The sequence below is a fragment of the Oncorhynchus tshawytscha genome, linkage group LG01, assembly GCF_018296145.1.
Source record: "Oncorhynchus tshawytscha isolate Ot180627B linkage group LG01, Otsh_v2.0, whole genome shotgun sequence".
Classification (NCBI taxonomy): Eukaryota; Metazoa; Chordata; class Actinopteri; order Salmoniformes; family Salmonidae; genus Oncorhynchus; species Oncorhynchus tshawytscha.
Window position 1 is genome coordinate 33,622,980 of NC_056429.1, and position 25,476 is coordinate 33,648,455.

At 39.6% G+C, this 25,476-nt stretch overlaps 1 protein-coding gene across 2 annotated transcripts; it reads left to right on the plus strand.

Moving 5' to 3' along the window:
• Positions 1-3,924: 3,924 nt before the first annotated feature.
• On the plus strand, positions 3,925-24,317 carry LOC112249834 (gelsolin). 2 transcript variants are annotated; one of them, XM_024419564.2, is made up of 17 exons: positions 3,960-4,070; positions 5,106-5,183; positions 10,561-10,745; positions 11,131-11,285; positions 13,952-14,113; positions 14,454-14,603; positions 15,755-15,841; positions 15,987-16,208; positions 16,473-16,688; positions 17,673-17,806; positions 19,843-19,933; positions 20,191-20,361; positions 21,353-21,530; positions 21,791-21,906; positions 22,326-22,403; positions 23,068-23,128; positions 23,260-24,317. In XM_024419564.2, exons 3-17 carry the CDS (start codon positions 10,565-10,567, stop codon positions 23,418-23,420), a joined length of 2,163 nt encoding a protein of 720 aa, XP_024275332.1. In that variant the 5' UTR covers positions 3,960-4,070; positions 5,106-5,183; positions 10,561-10,564; the 3' UTR covers positions 23,421-24,317. The 2 variants fall into 2 exon arrangements, with proteins under 2 accessions (XP_024275326.1, XP_024275332.1); XM_024419558.2 differs by lacking the exon at positions 5,106-5,183 and having other exon boundaries at positions 3,925-4,070.
• The last annotated feature ends 1,159 nt before the right edge of the window (positions 24,318-25,476 follow it).

Below are 25,476 nucleotides of genomic sequence, written 5' to 3' on the forward strand. Positions count from 1 at the left end.
GTATAACAACTTTTTTAATGTTCCACTATTTTTATTTTTATGAAATTCTCTGATTAGGATGGTCCTCCACTTCCTCCTCTGAGGAGCCTCAACTGGTATCAACCCTTACAAAAACGTCCATGAATTATAATCCACACAATAATTCACATTTCATGTTGCTGCAGGGTTATTTCCCTGCTGTGAGAAATTGATAATTGAATTAAGATTGTACTTTGTACATAGGGCTACATGAACATATGCAGGGGAAGGTACATGTAAATATATCCTGTTTACAGGGCTATAAGGGAAAAACACAAGGAATTAACTTTCTTCACTGTAAAGGAAAACTGTAAATTATACAGTAATTGTTTGTATTATGAACAGTAAAATACCCTGAAACATTTGACTGCAGCAAACTGTAAATTATGGTGCATTGTGTGAAAATGTTGTGGGAAAATGTTGTATTGCTGTATTTTGAGTGGTACTGTAATTCCATCCCACAGAATAATAGTGCCTTACTGTATTTTTGGAGTGTAAAAAACGTTTAACTAGTGGGGGCTTTGTATTGTTGTTTCTGGCATATTAACATATTTTGAGGCCTGCCTTGTAAGAGGTTATACTGTATTTGTACCCATGAGTGAGAATGCTGTATCAATTCACCTCATGTGTGGTTATTGTACACCAATCAGTTGAAGATGTCTATAGGACAAATTAAAGTGGCAGCAAGTCTTAAATGTCCTGGACAGTAAAGAATTCCATATTTTCATGATGTTTGATGATATTTTGATTAAAACAGTTCAAAATATGAAAATTACTGGTGGTTTTTAAGATTTCTAATTTGACTGAGTTTTACTTTTTGTCATTTTTTATTGTCTGGGGGAGTTATAGGTGTAATATTGACGTCAATTAACTATTGATGTTAACTTTGATACCGAAGCTCCGAGGCATGCATCAAAATGACTAAGTAGTTTACTTCAAATCACTGTGCTTATGCCTGTATCACTTTATCAGAAGCACATAATCAAGGTCGTCCAAAGCTTAGTTTTGTCGAACAACCACCTGATTGGTTTGGTATTGGTTTCGGTTGAAGACAAAAAGCTACTCTGCGCATGTGCTACTGTGTGTGGGACATCATCTATGATCATTTGGCTGCTCTAAATTCTTTTGACCAGTAGGTGCCACTAGTGTACACTTTGTTAATCAAAGCCTCAAATAATTAACCTATTTTCGACACAATGGGATGGAATGCCTCAGTGCTTCAGGAAGCTTAGTTTCCCTATCACTACAATTTACACAGTTTATACCACATGTACCAGTAGGCGCCCAATTTTTTATAGAAAAATACATACAGAGAAATTATCATATTGATCACATAGGATTTATTAATAATACAATTGGTATGTAAAGGCTTGGGAAGGAAGTTCCACCTAGTTAAAACCTCTTCTTGGTAGGACAATGTTTTTAAACACTTGGAAATCACATTTCACTCATGAGTGATTCACATGAATGTGCCACAAAATGCAGTTTCATACACAATAGGTTTAACGTCTTTGAGTACAGCATGATGCCTGATATCAGTGACAATGAGAAGAGAAAGGCACCAATCTCATGGCAGCAGAGATTTAGTTATTCTCTAGAGAGATATTCTCTCAAGACCCATTTTGTTCAACATCTATGTTATTTATGCAGTTGTTGACATTGTTTGAAATGCCACTTTGTTTGCAAAAACATGCCATCAACCACCTACACCACCATAATAAAAATAACAACTCAGAACATAATTTATTACACATAAATACAAGTTTATAACATAACAATGTCATAATATTGATGTGTGCTCCATTGGTGTGAGAATGAATTATGGAATTAATGCAATTTATCATACAGTGACAGTAGTTGTAAAGTTACATAAATAAGGATAAAAACACTTTTTTGAACTTCATGTAAACATAAATGTTCTGTGTACCTGTATGACTGGTATGTACCTACAGTGCCTACAGAAAGGTTACACCCCCGTTGGATTTCTTCAAATTGTATTGTCTTAGAAAGGGGTATTACATGGATTTATTTGTAATTTTTTTGTTAACAATTTACGCAAGGTACTCTGATGTCAAAATGGAAGACAAATTCTAAAATGTATTTTAAGATGAATGAAAAGTGAAACACTAATATACAGTACCTTGATTAGATAAGTATTCACCCCCCTGAGTCAATATATGTTAGAAACACCTTCGGCAGCAATTACAGCTGTGAGTCTTCTTGGGTAAATATCACAAGAGCTTTGCACACCTGTATTGTGCAATATTTGCCTATTATTCTTTTAAAAAATCTTCAGGTTCTGTCAAGGTGTTGGGGATCATGGCTAGACAGCAATTTTCAAGTCTTGCCATAGATTTTCAAGCAGATTTACGTGAAAACTGTCCACTTATAAACATTCACTGTCTTCTTGGTGAGCAACTCCAGTGTATATTTTGCTTTGTTTTGTAGGTTATAGACCTGCTGAAAGGTGAAATCCTCTCCCAGTGTATGGTTTAAAGCAGTCTGACTCAGGTTTTCCATCCCGTTTCCATCCCGTCCCCCTCCATCCCGTTTCTTTCATCCTGAAAAACTCACCAGTCTTTGCTAATGTCACGCATATACCCATACCATGACTTGCCTAGTTAAATAAAGGTTAAATAAAATAAAAAATAGAAAATGCACTACCACTATGCTTGAAAATAAGGAAGCAGTTATTAATCAGTGTTGTGTTGGATTTGCCCCAAACATAAGGCTTTGAATTTAGGCCCACACTTTTTTTCAGTATTACTTTAATAATAATTTTTATTTTATTTAACCTTTATTTAACCAGGAAGGGCCCATTGAGATTAAAACCTATTTTTGAAGAGCACCCTGGCCAAGATAGACAGCACCATGTCATTACTAAAAAATTACAGACAGACAACATGAAAAACTACAAGTAATCTAATAAGGACCCAAAGTCGCTTTACAATTATAGGAATGAAAAGGAAAAACAGCAAAACAGGAGTCAAAACAAAACATCAGACTTAACAAAACATGAATAAAGAGAGGGGTGGGCTCAAAGAAGGGAAAGAGTGGGGTGTGTCAGTATACAGGGAGGGGAGGGATTTGGATACAATCCTAGTTTAGGGTAAAATGCGGGATTGGGATTTGGATATGAAACCAGTTTGGGTTAAAAAAGGGATCGGGGTTAGGATACAAACCCAGTTTAGGGTAAGGGGTAAGGTAAGGGTTTGGTTTCGGTGATGCTCAGTATGATGAAGAGAGGAGTGGGTTTGGGGGGGGAGTGTGTTCAGAAGGAAAACTGCATATTTGATGTGTCTGGGTGGTTTAGCATAATCCACACCATGCTTAAAGATGTATTCAATGTCTGATTTGTTATTGTTACCCATCTACCAATCACTGCCCTTCTTTATGATGCTTTTGAAAATCTCCCTGGTCGTTGTAGTTGAATCTGTGAAATTCATTACTTGACTCAGGGACCTTACAGATGTTGTATGTATGGGGGACAGAATAAGATTCAAAAATCATGTCAACCCCTATTATTTCACACAGAGTCATCAGTCTATATAACTTATGTGATTTTTTGAGCCAAATTTTACTTCTGAACTAATTTCAGCTTGGCTAAACAAAGGGGGTGAATACTTATGCAACAACTATATTTTAGTTATTACATTTTTATTCATTTGTAAAAAAATATATATATATTTATTCACTTTGACATTACAGGAGTATTTTGTGTCGATCAATGACAAAAAAATGACAATTAAATATATTTCAATCCCACTTTGTAACGTAGCTAAATGTGAAAAAAAGGTTCAGGAGTGTGTAGGCTTTCTAAAGGCCCTGTACTACCTACTCAAAGTAGGCCTACAGTGGTAAGCACTAGTTTACCATGTGTTGTTACTTGCAGGTTCAGTTGGGGCAGGGCGGGAGACGCCTCTTCTTTCTGAGCGCAAAGCTCCAGCTATATAATAGCCTCACTCACATTCAATCTTTTCAGAATCTGAAATACTACACTACATCCACATACTTTGCAGCTGAGTTCATCTTGAAAAGTTTTCTACTATCAGGTAAAAAAAATAAAAAAATACACAAGTTGTATAATCAGCAATTATCATACAATCAGGAAATAGATAGATTTGTAAAACAAATTGGCTCCACTCATTTACATTAAATTATATCAGAGATAATCCTTGACTTTCTGTATAATGTAAAAGTTGTTTGTTTGTTTTTCAGCAGCATTTTTAGTGTTAAAGAAACGTTTCTGCCAGTCTATTCTTTATCATATCGCAGTTTCTTTGCAAACTCACCTGAGGTATGCCAGATGTATTGGGTATTCTTTTGAATAAATGTCAATAGGTTAATTCCTACAAAATGTGTACAATGTCCGAGGGAAATATTAAATAACTTTTTGTTCACATCAATTGTTTATACGCTCCCAAAAATGGAGGCGTGGCTTAGTAGTGGTGTGGCTTTCTCATTTTTTTGCCACCCGTGAGAGTCCTTTTTATTCCAGTTAATCGGTCCTGCTAAGATTGAGCACAGACTTAATGAGTATTAACGAGGCTTACACAAGAGTGTGAGTTCCTCAAATGTCTATGCATATCTTAATGTTGGGATTCTTACCACTTTGTTTTAATATTGAAGAGGTAATGTTGCAAATATCCAGCAACATGTTTCTGTAAGGTGGAGTCAAGCACATTATGTATCTTTTCATTACATGTATATTCAAATATGTGATGTGCAGAACTATTGAAGAAAATCAGCAGTGTACAAACTTAACATGACGAACAGGAATGACATTTACTCCGACTGATAGACAAAACGAACAATCTGAAAGTCACGCCCCCAATAGGGCACACCTCCTCAGGTGCTGGGTCAACCCAGCATGAAAGTTCATAAAAACCCAACTGATGGTTAAATTAACCGGGCTATTTTCAGAAGACATGGCCTATTAGGGGCGTGGTTTTCAGATAGTTATTTTTGGTCACCCGGCTCTAGTTTACACGTGTTGTTACTTGCAAGTTGGATTGGGTGGGGCTTGATATGCCTCTTCTTTCCAAGATGCTCTAGCTTTATAATAGCCTCACTCACAATCTTTGCAGAATCTTGAATAGGCTACTACACAACATCCACATCTGCCTTTGCTGCTGAGTTCATCTTCGAAAGTTTTCTACTATCAGGTATTTTATTTTTTTTAAATACAGAAGATTTATATCCTTACATCAGCAATTCTCATCCAATTAGGATACAGATATACACGAGAACTAAACTTAAAAGTATTTTTTGTTGTTGTTTATCAGCAGAATCTTTGGTGTGAAAGTAACATGTTGCTGCCAGTCTATTCTTTATCATATCGCAGTTGCCTTGCAAACACATTTCTGGGTTGGCTAGATATATTAGCTATTCTTTTGAATAGATGCATACATGTTAATAGGTTAATTCCCACAAAATGTGTAGAATGGTAGAGGAAAAGGAAAGAAAAAGAACTGTTTCAGTAATGCACTGTGCCTTTAAATTGTAGTTGGTGGCTCAGCTAGTCGGATCCAGGAGGGAAGAAACCTACGCAAAAACCGTCCATATGAGTCATATTCATATTTTACAGAGGAATTAACAGTATGATTGCATATTGGAAAGACTTTTACAAAAAAAAAAATTAGATTGTATTTTAGAATACATTCATTTTATTGTATACTACAGCCATTTTTCAATTGTATTGCTCAATTGAGTTGCTGTATTAGCATGCTGCAGTGAATAAATAGTATGGAAAGTTACACACATTGGTATATGAGGTAAAAAAAAATATAGGCCTATCTCTGTCATATATCTCTGTATATTGATATGTTTTAACACAATGATATTGTGAACTAAATAAACTAATGACAGATAATTAATTATTTATTCTATTTTCCACATATTATTTCATATTTTATTATGTCGTTTATGTCTCAATATTACATTACATTTTATGTAAAAGTAGCAGTGTGTAAATATTTGTGGGAGGGTGTGTCACACAGATATCATAAATTATACACTATATATACAAAGGTATGTGGACACACCTTCAAATGAATGGATTCAGTTATTTCAGCCACACCTGTTGCTGACGGGGGTATAAAATCGAGCAAACAGCCATGCAATCTCCATAGACAAACGTTGCAGTAGAATGGCCTTACTGAAGAGCTCAGTGACTTTTAACATGGGACCGTCATAGGATGCCACCTTTCCAACAAGTCAGTTTGTCAAATTTCTGCCCTGCTAGAGCTAACCCGGTCAACTGTAAGTGCTGTTATTGTGAAGTGGAAACTTCTAGAAGCAACGATGGCTCAGCCATGAAGTGGTAGGCCACACAAGCTAACAGAACGGGACCGCCGTGTGCTGAAGCACGTAGCACCATGAAAATTGTCTGTCCTCGGTTGCAACACTCACTTTCGAGTTCCAAACTACCTCTGGAAGCACGGTCAGCACAAGTACTGTTCGTCGGGAGCTTCATGAAATGGGTTTCTATAGCTGAGCAGGCGCACTCAAGCCTAAGATCACAATGCGCAATGCCGTGCGGTGACTGGAGTGGTGTAAAGCTTGCCACCTTTGGAATCTGGAGCAGTGGAAATGTTTTCTCTGGAGTAATGTATCATGCTTCACCAACTGGCAGTCCAATGGACAAATCTGGGTTTGATGGATGGCAGGAGAGTGCTACCTGCCCCAATGCATAGTGTCAACTGTAAAGTTTGGTGGCTGAGGAATAATGGTCTGGGGCTGTTTTAATGGTTCGGGCTAGGATCCTTAGTTCCAATTAAGGGAAATCTTAACGCTACAGCATACAATGACATTCTAGACAATTTTGTGCTTCCAACTTTGTGGCAATAGTTTGGGGAAGGCCCTTTCCTGTTTCAGCATGGCAATGCCCCCACGCACAAAGCAAAGTCCAAACAGAAATGGTTTGTCGAGATCGGTGTGGAAAAACTTGACTGCCGGCACAGAGCCCTAACCTCATCCCCATCGAACACCTATGGGATGAATTGGATCAAAGACTGCGAACCAGGCCTAATCACCCAACATCAGTGCCCGACCTCACTAATGCAATTGTTGCTGAATGAAAGCAAGTCCCCTCAGCAATGTTCCAACATCTAGTTGAAAGCCTTCCTAGAAAAGTGCAGGCTGTTATAGCAGCTACGGGGGGGGGCAACTCTATAGTAATTGCCTTGATTTTGGAATGAGATGTTCGACGAGCAGGTGTTCACATACTTTTGGTCATGTAGTGTATATGTCATTTTGTGGTCTGTCATCCTATAGTTTTTACTGTTTGGAGTCTGAGGTGGCTAAGTGTTGTGAATTAGCCTAGAACCCATCCAGTAGAACCACAGAGGAATCAAACTGCTTTCGGAATACTGAGAGAGTAATTGGTTAGAGGACCACATGGGCCACAGGGGCTTATGTTTACAGATTCCCGTCTTGTGGAAAATGTTTCTTCTTATTCCAATCCAGTCTCATGAGACGCTTCAATCAAACACTGTATTTGCTCAGATCAATAAAATGAAAAAATATCTTCTATCACGTCTTTATGTACATCAAATTCCAAGTTTGGAACGCAATCATATCAGGTATGCTTGTATGGTGAATATGGACTACAATACATTTTCAGATGCTGAAATGTTGAGACATGGATAAGTCGTCCTAACAGTCAGTTTGAGAGACAGAGAAAGAAAGAGAGATAAGTAGAGAGAGAAAGGGAGAGAAACAGTTCTCTCTTGAGTCAGTCAGGCTCATGTGACTCACTCTCTCCTTTGCACCACCACCCTAGATCAACATTGAGTTACTGTCAGAGTTAGAGATAGACACCCTTCTCATTAAGGAGTAATGGTAAAGTATCAGGTGTAAGTCTGATATTGATACAAAAACATGAGGTATGAGAGATATACTGTCTCTGTGATACAGAGGGGTTATTTGACAACACAACATTCTATAAGGTTTCACACACAATGATAAAATCATGACATTTTGCTTTAATTATGTGGATGACATCCATAGTAAAGAAAGACTAAATACTGTTTCCAAATAAATGAAGTAGTCTATGAGGAAGTAGCCTATGAGGAAGTAGCCTATGTCTCTGACTCATTTTTCCGGACAGCTGAAGTAAAAGCTCTGTGATGTTTTGAGCAAACATTCAAGGCCAATGTGAAGGCTACAGCCTTCTCTGTCTGTTGTAAGGGATATTGCAGCTGCACAAGCAGGATACTGTCCTGATACATTCCATTGGAGTAAAACAATCTTTGTTTGTGTGATGATGTAGGCTTATATTTGTAGTTGCTGCCATATCATAGTCACTAGCCAGAGTTGCTGAAAAATAACACTACTGCTTTGACTGCCTGTCTGCTTCCTGCTTAGCCAAAGTTTGCAATGATGATGAAAAAAAATATTAGACCTTGTGTCTGTGACTTGCTTGTGTTTGATTTGTTGGCTAGATAGCTACATGTAACTCCCCACTTGGGTTTTGTGTTGCTGCAAAAAACTATCTGGGAGTATGTGCGAACATGTTGGTCATGTCTTTTTTGGACAACATGTAAACAGCTGCATGTAGCCAAACTCTGAAAAAAGAACATGAAATCATGCTTAAAATAATTTGAAGAATTTATCCTCACTGTATGTTTGTCAGCTAGCTAACCAGACAGTTTAAGAGGAATGATTCCATTCATTTTTCAGATTAAGTGCCAATATGCCAACATTCCATTCAAACAAGGCAGTCAATCCACAGCAATACACTGGCTGAAATCAGTTGATGATAAGACTTAGACAAGTTGTAAAATCAACAAGTACTGATAATGTATCATATAATAGCACTCACAGTTTACCAAGAAAACAAATCATTTAGTCATTTAGGGTCTTTTTGAATATAATTTAGAGGCTATTTATTCAGAACATTTGTAAAAACCTTTATAAACTGTATTTATAACTATATAACAATATTTTTGGTTGACAGTAATTCTATTACACAATTTCTGATATATCACACAGTTATGTTCCTGCATAAATCAAATATGGATTACGCCTCTACTGCCATTAGCTTATATTACACTGGTTTGGATTTGTCCCTGACGAATGTGGCTGCCAATTTCACTCCATTCTTTAACATTAAGGATTTATGACATAGCCCCTCTAGTAATTTCATAGGATCTCTATGGCAGGAGATAAAATGTAAATCCTTCACCTGGGCAGAAATCTGTGTATTTTTAGTCCCAGCAAAACGGTTTCCAGACGATCCGAAACTGCAACCACTCCTTTGTTTTGCAATTGACACAGGGATCTGCTGACATAATATTGGGTCATTCAGCAGAACACACACCTGTCTTAAGTAAACAATACTGTTTAAAGTCAATAGTCATGTGATATGGCCTTCTCTTCAGTGAGCCAATAGTGACCTCTGTTTACCTGGAGAAAATATTACCTGGAGCTTTGACTTGTGTTGTGTAATAAATGCCTCTAACGATTCAGTCAAACATTAACTAACCTAATTGACGTACGACGTACAGTAATTATCCTATTACACATATGACACAATACTAAAGTCGTGGTGTATTATGAAACCTAGGGCTTTGGTACATCTACACTTCAAAAAATGCTGGGTAAATAGTGGACAGAACACAGATAGGGATATTTTGACACAGGGTCACTTAGTTGGGTGGTTTTCTTTGAAGACTGAAGGCATGGCTTATTAGTGATGTGGCTTTCAGATAGTTAGTTTTGGCCACCCGTGAGAGTAAATGTCATTCCTGTTGATCATGAGATGTTTGCACTGCAAATTTGAAATATTCTTCAATATTTTTTGTAAGTTACATATGTTAATATAAATGTTCTAACATTATTTAAATATTGTAACAAAGTGGTAACTCTCCCAACATTGGGATATGCATAGGCACTTGAGCAACTCACACTCTTGTGTAACAAGCATTTCGCTACACTCGCATTAACATCTGCATGTGACCAATAAGATTTGATTTGATTTGAACCCTCATAAAAGCCACAAAATTGTCAGTGCTCAACCTCATTAGTGATGACAATATAATGTAACATAACATGAACCAGAATGATATTTACTCTCATGGGAGGCAAAAAATAACAATTTGAAAGCCACGCACCCACTAAGCCACGCTTCCAGTCTTTTGATCTGACCCAGTGGGTCATAGCTTAATAAGCCAGCATCAATAACCCAACTAAGTGACTCAACTGGCTGTTCCAAAATAACCCAATGAGTTTTCTGTCCAATATTTACCAACATTGTTTTTTTTAACCCAGCATTTCTTTTTAGAGTGTACTCCCCACAGATTCCATTATTAGCACTATATGTTAGCCTTTAACACTACAGACACTCTCCAAGGTCTCGTTAACTGGTGATAAAGAGCCATACGTTTACATCATATCTTTGACTTTACTGTGATTCTGAGTTTTTTTTTGTGTTTGTCAGTGATAATGACAGTCATCTTGTGTATGACCTTGACTCTCCATCACCTCCTCCTCCTCCTCCTCCTAATCACCCCTCTGCTTTCTCCTGCTCCTCCCTTCCAGAACCATGGTGTTCCATAAGGAGTTCCAGATTGCAGGAAAGGGGCCTGGTCTTCAGGTATGGCGTGTGGAGAAGATGGATCTGAAGCCGGTTCCTAAACAGCTCTACGGGAACTTCTTCACTGGAGACTGCTACGTTTTGCTCTACACCACCGCCGCCCCCTCATACTACATCCACATGTGGCTGGGTGAGAGAGAGAGCTAGTTACCCCACTGATATATCCTACCACCAGGGTCACTCAAGCTGAGCCTTTAACTGCTATGCTATACGTGCAGAAAATGATAATGATAAGCATTATCAAAAGACACATGCCAGTTCACCTGTCATATTTATTTGATAATTGACTGAATGGTTCCTCCCTTTGATGTTTTGGATGCTCCAGGGTGAAGCTTCCCCTAGGTACACATCTAGGTTCAGCAATTCTAACCTTAGTCATTGGTAGGAAAAATGCAAAACTGACCCAAGAACACTGCCTAAGGGGGAACTTCACCCTACATCATTCTGTATGTTCTATGGCCTTTCCCATTGGTAATCTTCCTCCTCATCTCTGTCTCTATTGGTTGATACCACAGGAAATGAAAGTTCTCAGGATGAGATGGGTGCGGCGGCCATCTTTAGCTCCCAACTGGATGATTTCCTGGGTGGAGGCCCGGTACAATTCAGAGAGGTCCAGAACAATGAGTCTATCACCTTCCTGGGATACTTCAAGTCTGGCATCAAGTACAAGGTGAGGTATTACTGAAAACTGTATCATTAAAAATGACTGAAAGTCTCTGTTTTCCTTTCCAGCACTTAGAAGCTTACTCTGTTATTGTACAGCCCACTACTATACTTCTCTGTGTATGTCAATGTCATTGAAACCCAATGCAGTGAAGGGAAGGTAAACAATGTGTGTGGGTTCGGCATTATTAGGTTAAGTATTGATAACCAAGTATGAACAACGAAGTAGATTCCAATTTGAACTTGGTGACTAATGAGACTGAAGTTTAGATCTATTGAATTACAGGGTCCTACAATAGGTGGTCAAAGGTGTAGTAATGTATTCTCTAGTGAGGACCACCCCAACAGCAACACTCCCATTAAGTTAAGGATCTCTTCAGATTGGTGTCCCACCCGTCCCACCCGCAAACTCATATAGCCAGAGAATGACAATGTACATACAGTGTGTACATGTAAGTTCCCCTTGCAGTCACTTCAGAAGTTTTAAAACGGTTGTGTGGGTTATGTCCCCCCCTACTGGTTCAAATCAGTGTCACAATTCAGACAAGTAACAAGAACATTTCCCAGGACATAGACATGTCTTATATCGGCAGAAAGCTAAATTCTTGTCCAATTTACAGTAGTTATTACAGTGAAAACATACCATGCAATTGTTTGAGGAGAGTGCACTGTTATTGTAAGGGGTGCATACTGGCGGCAGGGAAGTCAGGTGCAGGAGAGCCAAAACTGGATTACAACGGAGCAGTTTAATAAATAAAACCAACCTTACAAATAATCAATGGGTACAAAACCCATCGCACACCAGATAAACGTGCACAATGCACTTACAATAAACAATTCTGGACAAGGACATGGGGGGAACAGAGGGTTAAAATACACAACATGTAATGAGGGGATTGAAACCAGGTGTGTGGGAAGACAAGACAAAACAAATGGAAAATTAAAAGTGGATTGATGATGGCTAGAAGACTTTCGACGCCGAAGGCCGCCCGAACAAGGAGAGGAACCAACTTCAGGGGAAGTCGTGACAGTTATGTACATGAAAATGTATATATTGACCAATTAGGCACATTTGGGCAGACTTGATACAACATTTTGAACAGAAATGCAATGGATCAATGGATCAGTCTAAAACTTTGCACATACACTGCTGCCATCTAGTGGCCAAAATATAAATTGTGCCTGGAGTCCTAAATTTAGATACTGGCCTTTCTCTTGCATTTCTAAGATGATTAAAAAAAAAACGTTTTTTACCTTGTATGATCTTTTACCAGATCTAATGTGTTATATTCTCCTACATTAATTTCACATTTCCACAAACTGAAAAGTGTTTCCTTTCAAACGGTATCAAGAATATGCATATTCTTGCTTCAGGTCCTGAGCTACAGGCAGTTAGATTTGGGTAGGTCATTTTAGGCGAAAATTGAAAAAAAGGGTCCAATCCTGTGTTGAAATACTAATGAGTCTCGACACATGTTGCCAAAAAGCTAACTGTACTATTTTTAAAGGACTGTGTCTTTAAGTTTTAGTTTCTACAGTGGTTAAAGTTTTCCATAGAAGGTTGCTATGGAGAGTTTGAAATGGCAGAAAGGCTGAGGGAGGACACATCTGGGTCTTTTTCCAGAAAGCCAAATGGCTGCATGTCTGGAAGATTTTATATTGGCTTCTGAATTGGAAAGCAAAGGAAGGAAGCCTTGGAAGTACATATTTACTTACTACTCTGGACAAAGTTACTCACAATGAACTTTGAAGTTGGAGTTTGTAACATATGTAATATAGAATGAGTATACAAAACATTTATGGAAAATTCCACCCAAAAACTATCTTTTGGTATTTGTTTCATTAGTTAATTGTTGACATAGTCCTAAAATGTTTTGCTTCTCAGCAATCAAGTTGTCAAGACATAGATCCCTATAACTCAACTCTAGACCTTGAAGCCAGTTCCACTGCTTTTTTTCATTGTTGCCCTCTAATCAGGGACTGATTTAGACCTGGGACACCAGGTGGGTGCAATTCATTACCAGGTAGAACAGAAAACCAGCAGGCTCCGGACCTCACAGGGTAAGAGTTCAATACGTCTGACATAGACTGACCAGGTGAATCCAGGTGAAAGATACGATCTCTTATTGATGTCACTTGTTAAATCCACTCAAATCAGTGTAGATGAAGGGGAGGAGACAGGCTAAGAGGTTAAAGAAGGATTTTAAAGCTTTGAGACAATTGAGACATGGATTGTGTATGTGTGCCATTCAGAGGGTGAATGGGCAAGAAAAAAGATTTAAGTGCCTTTGAATGGGGTATGGCAGTAGGTGCCAGGCGCACTGGTTTGTGTAAAGAACTGCAATGCTGCTGGGCTTTTCACACTCAACAGTTTCCCGTGTGTATAAAGAATGGTCCACCACCCAAAGGACATCCAGCCAACTTGACACAATTTTGGGAAGCATTGGAGTCAACATGGGCCAGCATCACTGTGGAACGCTTTTGACACCTTCTAGAGTCCATGTCCGACTAATTGAGGCTGTTCTGAGGGCAAAAGTAGGAGGGTGCAACTCAATAGTTGGTAAGGTGTTCCTAATGTTTGGTATACTCAGTGGGCATATAAACTTCTTATAAACTATGTTTTATTGTTAGCTTCGTTAACCTGACACATTATTTAAATTCTCTGTCCTTCAGCAAGGTGGGGTGGCCTCTGGCTTCCAGCACGTGGTGACCAATGAGATGAACGTCAAGCGTCTGCTGCACATCAAGGGCCGCAGGGTCATCAGAGCCACGGAGGTGGACATGTCCTGGTCCAGCTTCAACAATGGGGACTGCTTTATCATCGACCTGGGAAAGGTGAGTTGGGACAGGGTATCAGTGACTAAGCTCAACGATGAAATTAGAAGTTAAGGAGTTAGATCTGCTAAACCAGACCCACGTGCATTGAACTTAGCCGATGCTACATAGGGGGATTGTCACATAGGCAGAAGCACAAAGATCCCACATGCACAATGTTTGCATATGTGCAATGGGAGGAATGAGGGCTCTAAAGAAGGAGAGGGCAGTAAAATACCCCAGTTGTTATTTTGTGGCGCATACATGAGCATGCATAAGTAGTTATATCCAGAGGCAAGACTCCTCCCTTACCCTAAGTCTGAGTCGTGGCCATGACGACAACTTTCGTTTCTATTCTCAGGACATCTTCCAGTGGTGTGGCAGTGAGTGCAACCGCTTCGAGCGACTGAAGGCGTCCGAGGTAGCCATCGATGTCCGTGACAACGAGAGGAATGGCCGTGCCAAGCTGCAAATTGTTGAGGAGGGAGGAGAGCCAGAGGCTATCATCAACGTGAGACATTTGCATTTTAACATTTTAGTCATTTAACACTTTCTTATCCAGACACGCACGCACGCACACACACACACACACACACACACACACACACACACACACACACACACACACACACACACACACACACACACACACACACACACACACACACACACACACACACACACAGATAATCGAGGAGGAAGGAGAACAGCTGACTGAATCCCAAATCATTCCCTCACCGCTCCCCCTCCAATTGCACGTTCACACGCACCTCTGCCATTTGCACAAGTGTCTCATTGCTGAGGGAGTGAAGATGATCGAGGGTGTAGGGGCTAATTAGACATTCAGATAGTCACTTAGACCGAGCCAGCAAGGCTGCAGGCTTCAGAGCGAAGTGCTATCCCGACAAGCACTGCGATATGTTTGGAGTCTGCGCAATTTCATAAAATAATAGAGAGGAATTCCTAATTATATGTTGTTTGCATTTGTTGATGTCTGATTTCGAGACTTGATACATGTAACAGATGACATACCTCCCAAATTAAATGTTTAACTGTTACTGTGGTTTATATCTTGTAAAACAACAGGGGGATTCGTTAATTTGAATTTCATGCTTGTTTTATTGTTTAAAAGTGGAACATGAATTTCATCATTCAAGTAAGGAGTGTGTTCCAAAGTTGATGGGTTTATTGATCCCATCACTAGTCTCTGGAGGTCACCGTCTGAGTTTAGTTAGCAACACGTGACGCTCCGAGCAAGTTGATAGGGGCGAGGGAGAAGTTTGGGATTCACCGACAGGCTGTCATCGACGTGAGTCACCTTCACCACCACTTCCTGTCCCTGTAATACAGGAAGGGAATATGGGAGCGAGGGTTACTGGCATCTGGCATTATTATGCCCTTTTAGCACACTAAGACATTGCAGTGTTAACTTGAATCATTTTAGCTGTCTTCTATTTTGTCTCATTTAATGCATTTTTAAAAGGCAAGGGGTTGTTCCTGGTCTTGCACGGTGGTCACAAGCTCTATACAAGGGTTTTTATGCAATGGTGGAATTGTAGATGAGTGCAATGGGACTCCTCAGGCAGAGCTGATAAACTTGGCTATGACTTATTTCTCCTTATTCACGGTATTAATAATTGCTGTGTTTGCTTTTATGTTAAGGCTCTAGGGCCCAAACCAAACATCCCTGCAGGAAGCCCTGATGACGAGACTGTTGAAAGAGCCAACAAGAAGGGAGCTCTCTACATGGTAAAAACTCGCAGCCCTGTGCTGCTCCCAGTCTGTCATATATGTATGTTTTGTGGTGGCGCTGTGTACTGTGAAAGCACAATGGTCCATTTCAGTTGTCTCTGTATAATGTGGGTGAACACAGATGTATTGCATTGGGTTGTAGATCTCTGACGCGGCAGGCTCCATGAAGGTGTCAGTGGTGGCCCAGACCAGCCCCTTCAAACAAGAGATGCTCTCCCCCAGCGAGTGTTACATTCTGGACAACGGATCGGACTGCAAGATCTTTGTCTGGAAAGGACCTAGTGCCTCCACAGATGAGCGCAAGGCTGCCATGAATGCTGCAGAACAGTTCATCAAGGAGAAGAATTACCCCAAGCACACCCAGGTAACGTTACAGCAAACATGTCTTCATGCTGCTGCCGTGAATTCGTATGCCAAAGTTATGCACCATGACAGTAACCTTTCTACCCTACTGCTGCTGAATTGTGCAAAAGTCATACACTACAAGAACAACCTCTCCACATCCCATCACCACTCACTCAGCTCTGTGTATTGACCAATTCCTTTGTATCTACTGCTATCATGTCCCTTTACAGATGTGTGGGTTGAATGATTTAAGCCCTTTGATGTTTTCTTCTGTCCTGTATAGATCCAGGTGTTGCCGTGCGGAGGAGAGACTACCCTGTTTAAGCAGTTCTTCTGTAACTGGAAGGACAAGGACCAGACCACGGGCCCAGGCCAGGCCTACAGTGTGGGACGTATTGCCAGGGTGGAGCAGGTCCCCTTCGACTCCTCCTCCCTACACACCAACAAGACCATGGTTGCCCAACACGGCATGGTGGATGACGGATCTGGGAAGGTTCAGGTACTGCTGAAAGAATCTAGTGATGAGAATCAGTATGATGATCTAATTCCAGTGGTGGAAAAATACCCAATTGTCATACTTGAGTAAAAGTAAAGATTCCTTAATCGAAAATTACTCAAGTAAAAGTGAAAGTCACCCAGTAAAATCCTAGTTGAGTAAAAGTCAAAAAGTATTTGGTTTTAAATATACTTAAGTAACAAAAGTAAATGTAATTGCTAAAATATACTTAAAAATCAAAAGTAAAAGTATGAATAATTTCAAATTCCTTATATTAAGCAAACCAGACGGCACCATTTTCCTGTTTTAAAAAAATGTATGGATAGCCAGGGGCACACTCCAACATTCAGACATAATTTACAAACAAAGCATGTGTTTGGTGAGTCCGCCAGATCAGAGGCAGTAGGGATGACCAGGGATGTTCTCTTGATAAGTGTGTGAATTAGAATATTTCCCTGTCCTGCTAAGCATTCAAAATGTAACAAGTACTTTTGTGTGTCAGGGAAAATGTATGGAGTAAAGGTACATACTTTTCTTTAGGAATGTAGTGAAGTAAATATAAATATGTCAAACATATAAATAGTAAAGTACAGATACCCCAAAAATATTTTTACACCACTGTCAAATTCTACTACTCCTGGTGGTGTGAGAATTGTTTTTTTGTTTTGTTCAAAGGAGTGAAACGAGTGAATCTCAATTTGTCTTTCCACAAATACTTTCATCTTATCTCCTCTACTTCTGAACTGTATTAGAGGAGAACATCCAAGGTCCATCCCCCTCAGACCTTCTTCTCCAATGTGCCATTGAGCCATAGAGAGAATAACAGGCAGAGGGAGAATGTGTTACAAGGAAGGCAAACTTGTGCATGTGTGCTGGAGGCTGCCGTCCCGACCACTAGACCACCCAGCCCATATGTGAATTGTTTTTCATGTACCACACACTGAGAGTTACACCTTGGTAACTAAAGGTGATGCCTCTCCTCCTCAGGTGTGGCGTGTGGAGGATGGTGCCCAGGTGCCAGTGGACCCCTCCAGCTACGGCCAGTTCTATGGAGGTGACTGCTACCTGGTCCTGTACAGCTACCGCCTAGGAGGCAGGGAGCAGCATATCATCTACACCTGGTTAGTGTTGTTCACCAGGTCACCATAAGAGAGAGCCTTCATCAGACTGGAGCTATAGACTGAGTATACCAAACATTGAGAACAGCTTCCAAGTATTGAGTTGTGCCCTTTTGGCCTCAGAACAGCCTCAATTAGTTGGGCATGGACTCTACAAGGTGTCAAAAACGTTCCACAGGGATGCTGGCCCATGTTGACTCCAATGCTTCCCACAGTTGTGTCAAGTTGGCTGGATGTCCTTTTGGGTGGTGGACCATTCTTAATGCACAAGGGAAACTGTTGAGCATGAAAAAACCCAGCAGCATTGCAGTTCTTGACACACATCAGTGCCCCTAGGACCTACTACCATACTCTGTTCAAAGGCACTTAAATCTTTTTTCTTGCCCATTCACCCTCTGAATGGCACATGCACACAATCCATGTCTTAATTATCTCAACACATGAAAATCCTTCTTTAACCTGTCTCCTCCCCTTCATCTACACTGATATGAGTGGATTTAACAAGTGACATCAATAAGGGAACGTAGCTTTCACCTGGATTCACCTGGTCAGTCTATGTAATGGAAGGAGCAGGTGTTCTTAATTTGTTATATACTCAGTGTAACTGCAGTAGCACCTCTCTGGGATATGTGAGACGGTAGCATCCCACCTCGCCAACAGCCAGTGAAATTGCAGGTCACCAAATTCAAAACAACAGAAATCCCATAATTAACATTCCTCAAACATACAAGTATTTTACACCATTGTAAAGATCCACTTCTTATTAATCCAGCCACAGTGTCCGATTTCAAAAAGGCTTTATGACGAAAGCACACCAAACGATTATGTTAGGTCAGTACCAAGTCACAGAAAAACACAGCCATTTTTCCAGTCACAAAAAGCAGAAATAGAGATAAAATTCATCACTAACCTTTGATGATCTTCATCAGATGACACTCATAGGACTTGTTCAGTAGTTCCAAAACCTCCGGTGATTTTGCAGAGAGCCACATTAATTGACAGAAATACTCATAATAAACATTGATAAAAGATACAAGTGTTATGCATGGAATTTTAGATCCACTTCTCCTTAATGCAACTGCTGTGTCAGATTTCAAAAAAGCTTTACGGAAAAAGCACACCATGCAATAATCTGAGTACAGCGCTCAGACAACAAAACAAGCGATACAGATATCCGCCATGTTGTAGAGTCAACAGAAGTCAGAAATAGCATTATAAATATTCACTTACATTTGATGATCTTCATCAGAATGCACTCACAGGAATCCCAGTTCCACAATAAATGTTTGATTTGTTTGCTAAAGTCCATAATGTATGTCCAAATACCTCCCTTTTCTCGTGTTTAGTACACAATCCAAACTCACGACATGCGAGCAAGTCCAGGCGAATGTTCAGACGATTAGTCATATTACAGTTCGTAGAAACATGTCAAACGAAGTATAGAATCAATCTTTAGGATGTTTTTATCATAAATCTTCAATAATGTTCCAACCGGAGAATTCCTTTGTCTGTAGAAATGCAATGGAACTCAAGCTAACTCTCACGTGAGCGCGCGTGATCAGCTCATGCCACTCTGGCAGACCTCTGACTCCTTCAGCTCCCATTCCCCCCTCCTTCACGGTAGAAGCATCAAACAAGGTTCTAAAGACTGTGGAAGCCTTAGGAAGTGCAATATGAAGCCATAGACACTGTATATTTGATAGGCAATGATTTGAAAAACTAAAAAACTGAGATTTCCCACTTCCTGGTTGGATTTTTTTCTCAGGTTTTTGCCTGCCATAGGAGTTCTGTTATACTCACAGACATCATTCAAACAGTTTTAGAAACTTCAGAGTGTTTTCTATCTATCCAAATCCAATAATAATAATAATATGCATATATTAGCAACTGGGCCTGAGTAGCAGGCAGTTTACTCTGGGCACCTTATTCATCCAAGCTACTCAGTCCCAAATAAGTTAAGATCTCTGTTTGTGTCTATGTTATCCCATACCCATAACAGTGATTGATGGATTGATATATTGATTGATTGATGTCTTCAGGCAGGGGCGGAAGTGTACTCAGGATGAGCTGGCTGCTTCCGCCTTCCTGACGGTCAAGCTGGACGACTCCATGGGAGGCTCACCTGTCCAGGTAACACTTATTGTACAAAGACAATCCAAGAACAATTGCTCACCATTCAGATAAATCTGATTTAAACACACCTCATATGTCTTTCAAACACTCAGAGAAGTGTCCTCTTGTCTTTGTTGTTTGGAAGTGTGATTTATTTATTTAACCTTAGCCAGGTAAGTCATTGAGAACAAAATCTATTTTACAATAACAACATGGCTGTGAAAGCCCATGATCTAATGGATGTGTTGAAGTGTCTCCTCTCCTATTTCTTCCAGGTGCGTGTGACTCAGGGCCAGGAGCCGGCCCACCTGATGAGTCTGTTCAAGGGGAAGCCCATGGTGATCCACCTGGGTGGAACGTCCCGTAAGGGGGGCCAGAGCAAGGTGGGCTCCACACGCCTCTTCCACATCCGCCAGAGCTCCACCAAGGCTACACGGGCTGTAGAGGTCAGTCTGTCACACAACATACACGTATATCTGGGACGCTAAACCAGACAAGATAAAGCATGTCTGTCTATATAATGAATATGAATTGTGTGGGTTGAGGTTATTAAATATAAAAGGACTAAACCTCTCTCTAAAAGCTTCAAGTTTTTCTTGAACCCTAAAGTAGATTACTAAGAAAAGCTCATCCATTGTTTAAAAGTGGTTTTTTTGCCTTTGTGCAGATTGCCATGTCCCATTTTCGATTAATTTAAAGTTAAACATTTTTCAAGTATCTCTCTTTTTTAAGCTGGTTACAATTTCAATTTCATCCCCCTGGCTGAACTCAAATGTGCTGGTTAATAAACGGTTAATAAACGGTTAATAAATGACAGGTAGCCTAGTGGTTAGAGCGTTGGACTAGTAAACGCAAGGTTGCAAGTTCAAATCCCCAAGCTGATAAGGTACAAATCTGTTGCAGTTAACCCACTGTTCCTAGGCCTTCATTGAAAATAAGAATTTGTTCTTAACTGACTTGCCTAGGTAATTAAAGGTTAAAAATAAAAACCTGTATTTATGTAAAAGATGTTTGAAAAGGATATTTTGTTATTAAATGACATTGTAAATTGGAATGGTAGAGTTATGTATTTTATGGAGTTATCAGAATTGTATGGGAAGGTCTACTCAATCCAACAATCCAAGATGAAAACCAATTGATTACAGCATTACCCCAAAAATGGAGGAGGCGGGTGGCAGCGAGAGGAGGTAGGGAACTGGTCTGTCTTCCTAATATAAAGGATCAAAACTGGCGGAGGAATAAAAATAGCATAAATAGGAAAGTATACCAGTTTCATTTGAGGACCAGGATGTTGACAGCTGTGCCATACAAATTGAAAAATAGTTGGGAAGAGATTTTTGATGTACCGATTCCATGGCACAGGGTGTATGAGTTGATTTATAAAACGACGCAAGATTCAAGACTTCATGCCCCCCCCGTCTCCAATCCTCTCCTCAGGTGGAGCCCTCTGCTACATTCCTGAACACCAATGATGTGTTTGTGCTGAAATCCCCTGACACTGTGTTCCTGTGGAGGGGAGTGGGGGCCACTGAGGCGGAGATGGCTGCGGCACAGTATGTCACCTCTTTCCTGGGAGGAGGGAAAGCCACTGTGGTGTCAGAGGGCAAGGAGCCTGGTGGGTGTTGTAGTCTTACACCTGGTGACTGTCATAACAAAACGTGCCTTAGTGATAGGATTTATTTTACATTATTTGTTTCTATTTTAAATACTTTTATTGTAGTGCTTTTATTAGCAAATGTTACATTTGAACGACCATTACAAAATGTTGTACTCACTATAATTTATTATTGTGTTTTTCTGATGTTTCTTCATTTGTATTGAATGAAACTGGTATGATGAGTGTTTTGATGTACCATATTCTGCTCTCTTCCCCAGCTGGGTTCTGGTCTGCTCTGGGAGGGAAGAAGGAGTACCAGACCTCCAGCGGTCTGCAGAAGATGGTGAAGCCACCGCGCCTGTTTGGCTGCTCTAACAAGACTGGCAGACTCATAGTGAGTAGAGGAATGCTTTCTCTTAGTGAAGGGATGGACTATTTGGTTGTGAAGGTTGGAGACATCAAAGGATACTCTGTAATTTTCTCTTTCTCTTTCTCTTTCTCTTTCTCTTTCTCTTTCTCTTACTCTTTCTCTTACTCTTTCTCTTTCTCTTACTCTTACTCTTTCTCTTACTCTTTCTCTTACTCTTTCTTTCTCTTTCTCTTTCTCTTTCTCTTACTCTTTCTCTTACTCTTTCTCTTACTCTTTCTCTTACTCTTTCTCTTTCTCTTTCTCTTACTCTTTCTCTTTCTCTTACTCTTACTCTTACTCTTTCTCTTACTCTTACTCTTTCTCTTACTCTTTCTCTTACTCTTTCTCTTTCTCTTACTCTTACTCTTTCTCTTACTCTTTCTCTTTCTCTTTCTCTTTCGCAGGCTGAGGAGGTGCCTGGAGATTTCACCCAGTCAGACTTGGCAACCGATGATGTCATGCTTCTGGACACTTGGGATCAGGTAAGGTCTTGGCATGATGTGGAAGACCATTATAAAACCATTATACATTATAATCCGCATGATCCCAGTGGCTCTGATACAACTGAAGTCCTGCCATGAGTCTTTAGAGGAAGTGATCCAATCCTCCAATCCCTCTTCACATCCTGCTTTTACTGTTTTCTGTATAATAATTTGAGTGTGCAGAGTTGATCCCACAGAAATATCATGAGGCTTTGAAGTTATCGGTCAGCCGTATTGGCAGTCATCCATAGGAATGAATGGAATTCTACAGTATTTCAAATAAATGTTGAAAGGACAAAATGACATGTATTTAAGAATGTTTTTGATGTAGTGGGAACAGTAACATAAGATTTAAAAAACTTGACTTTAAGGACTTTTTAAAATATATATATTTAGTAGCTCACATAACATTATTTAAAAGTGTGCATTAAGGTGTCTATAATAGAATAAAGGTGGCAAAAACAAATGTAAACATTAATACATGTATTTCTTTTGGTTAAATATTTTATTTACAATGGTTGGGGAATGCCATGATGGAGGCGTGGTTACTTCAAAACAGCACCTCCTGTCTGTCATCTAGTGTAGCATTGACTTGACTGGGAATGTCTGTCTAGTTATTCTATTTCTATTGATGATCCACTCTCTTTTTCTATTATTTTAATAGGTCTTCCTCTGGATAGGCAACGAGGCCAACGAAGTGGAGAGCACCGGATCAGCAAAAATTGGTACGATTGATTAATAATCTGGATTTATTGGCCATTGTTCATACATACACTCTATCACTACCTCATTGTAGTCATTGACAAAAAGTGTCAATCTATAGGACTTAATGTAGAGCTTTCTTCTTGCCTTTCAGCCAAAGACTACTTGGATTCGGACCCCTCTGGTCGCCGGGGCATTGCCATCACCACGATCAAGCAGGGAATGGAACCGGCAACCTTCACCGGCTGGTTCCAGGCATGGGACCCCAAGATGTGGGAAACAGACCCTCTGGAGCGTATCCGTGCCCGTTTTTAAAATGTACTGTCACTAGGACAACCACTTCCCCCTTCTCCCTCCCGTTCTTTACCCTCGCATGGATTCATCTCCATTATATTGGACCAGTTTACAGTTTACTGCTTGGATTAGCTCTGTTGCGGATATGTTTGTGTTCTAGCCTACTCCATTGCTGTGATTGTCAAGCCAAATGTTTGATATAACAATGAGTGACAAGGAGTATTGTCTTTATTTTACTATTTTCATGTATAACTGTGTGGATTCTCAAATATGTTAGTTACACGTGTAAATGTGGCCTTCAAGGGGCAATCAGAAGTTGCGACATACATTTTTGGACTTAGAGATTAATTATGTGTACCCATTGATTCTTGAAGAATATATGTTATAAATACCTCATTAGCTTAGTTCAACTGACGTACCCCATTAGAACCCCAATATAAGCTTATTTTTACTCCAATGTTTGTAAACAATATAGCCTCAAAACATTGGTTAAAACTATAATTTTGATATAATGGATGGTCAATCCTTGCGTCCATAGCTCTGTCTATGAATTTGAGAGTGATTGCATTTTTCCAGCCCCATCTCTCAGCTTTTTGTTACTTCTTTTTCAATTTTTTACTTTTCAATTTTTTATTTAACACTTATTAAAAAAATGTTCTTCACTTCTTAAAGCATTGTAGGTGAAGGGTTTGTAAGTAAGCATTTTAGCGCATATGACAGATAAAATTTAATTTACCAAACCAGGGCTGAGGAGACCGCTTTGTTATGGTTTCTTCTGCTGATTTCCACTTTAACAATGATGGGCATTTAAAAAATACACTTTTGCTATTGTAAAATTTGCCTAACAAAGTCTATTTCATGCTTGTATACTGTAGTAAATTAACTTTTGTTAGTAATAAAACATCCTGTTTTTTGAAAGAAGGTTGTGCTTTTTTTTATTGCGTCTTGCATGTACAGATGTAGGATCTTAATTTGAGCCAGTTTGCTACAGCAGGAAAATAATCCTGCAGCAACAGGAAATGTGAATTATTATGTGGATTATAATTATTTACATTTTTTGTAAGGTTTGATAGGTTATGTCACATTATGTCTGCTGTTATGACATATTATGACATGATTATGACTGTGTCAAGTAAAGTGTTTACCAACCAAACAATGGACGGAGGAATTCCAGTGAACCCTTGAAGCGAATTGTGTTAAACTGTGTTAATTGTGTTAAGCATTTGTAATGAATTCAATTAGAAGTAAAAAAGTAAACAAAATGACACTACAACAACTTCAGGTAAGATACTGTATTTATTCTTGGTCCACTTTTACAAATCAGAGTCCCTTTTAAATGTTAGTTTTCTTGCGTAACACAACACAGTTGGGCCTAAATCTATTTGTGTGACAGAAATGTAACACAAACAAATATCATACATAATTACTAATATAATTTTTATAGTTTCTTGTCTTTCCAATGTCCTGTGGAAAAACATAAAAACCTACTTAAATAAGACAAATGTTCTTGCTCACAGGGAGTGTTTCAAGACTGGTGGCGGACCCCCAGTGAGACCAGAGACAAATGAACTGGGGGACTAGTTGACCGGGATTATTGATAGCGAGCAGCCCCTGGGTGGTATTTGGACAGTTCAGATGGGGGTCCGCTCCAATCTTCAGTTGGACACATTCATTCAACATGTTCCATTCCCGCACTGTAGCGAATATGTAATGTTGTCAGTCATCTCTTGCAACTCAATTCTTGTAATGAACTCAACTCAATAATGCAGCAATGTAATCATTTTCTAGAGGCAAATGATCACCATAGCTTGGAAGGGATAAGACGGGATGAAGGTCAGCCTGCTGCATCTGCAGTAGCCAGGAGTGAAGACTGTGTCAATATCCTGGGCCAGAGGACAAAGACAAAAAGGCTGAGCATGCATGAGAAACTAGCAATGGAATTTGCTGAGACAATTATTTAAAAGAAGCATGAATGAAGAGGAGGAAGAGCGAAACATGAAGAAGCATTACCAATGTTCTTAGGGGTCCCGATATTTCCATTTGTGAATTAAAACAATCTTTGTTACCAATCCATGGA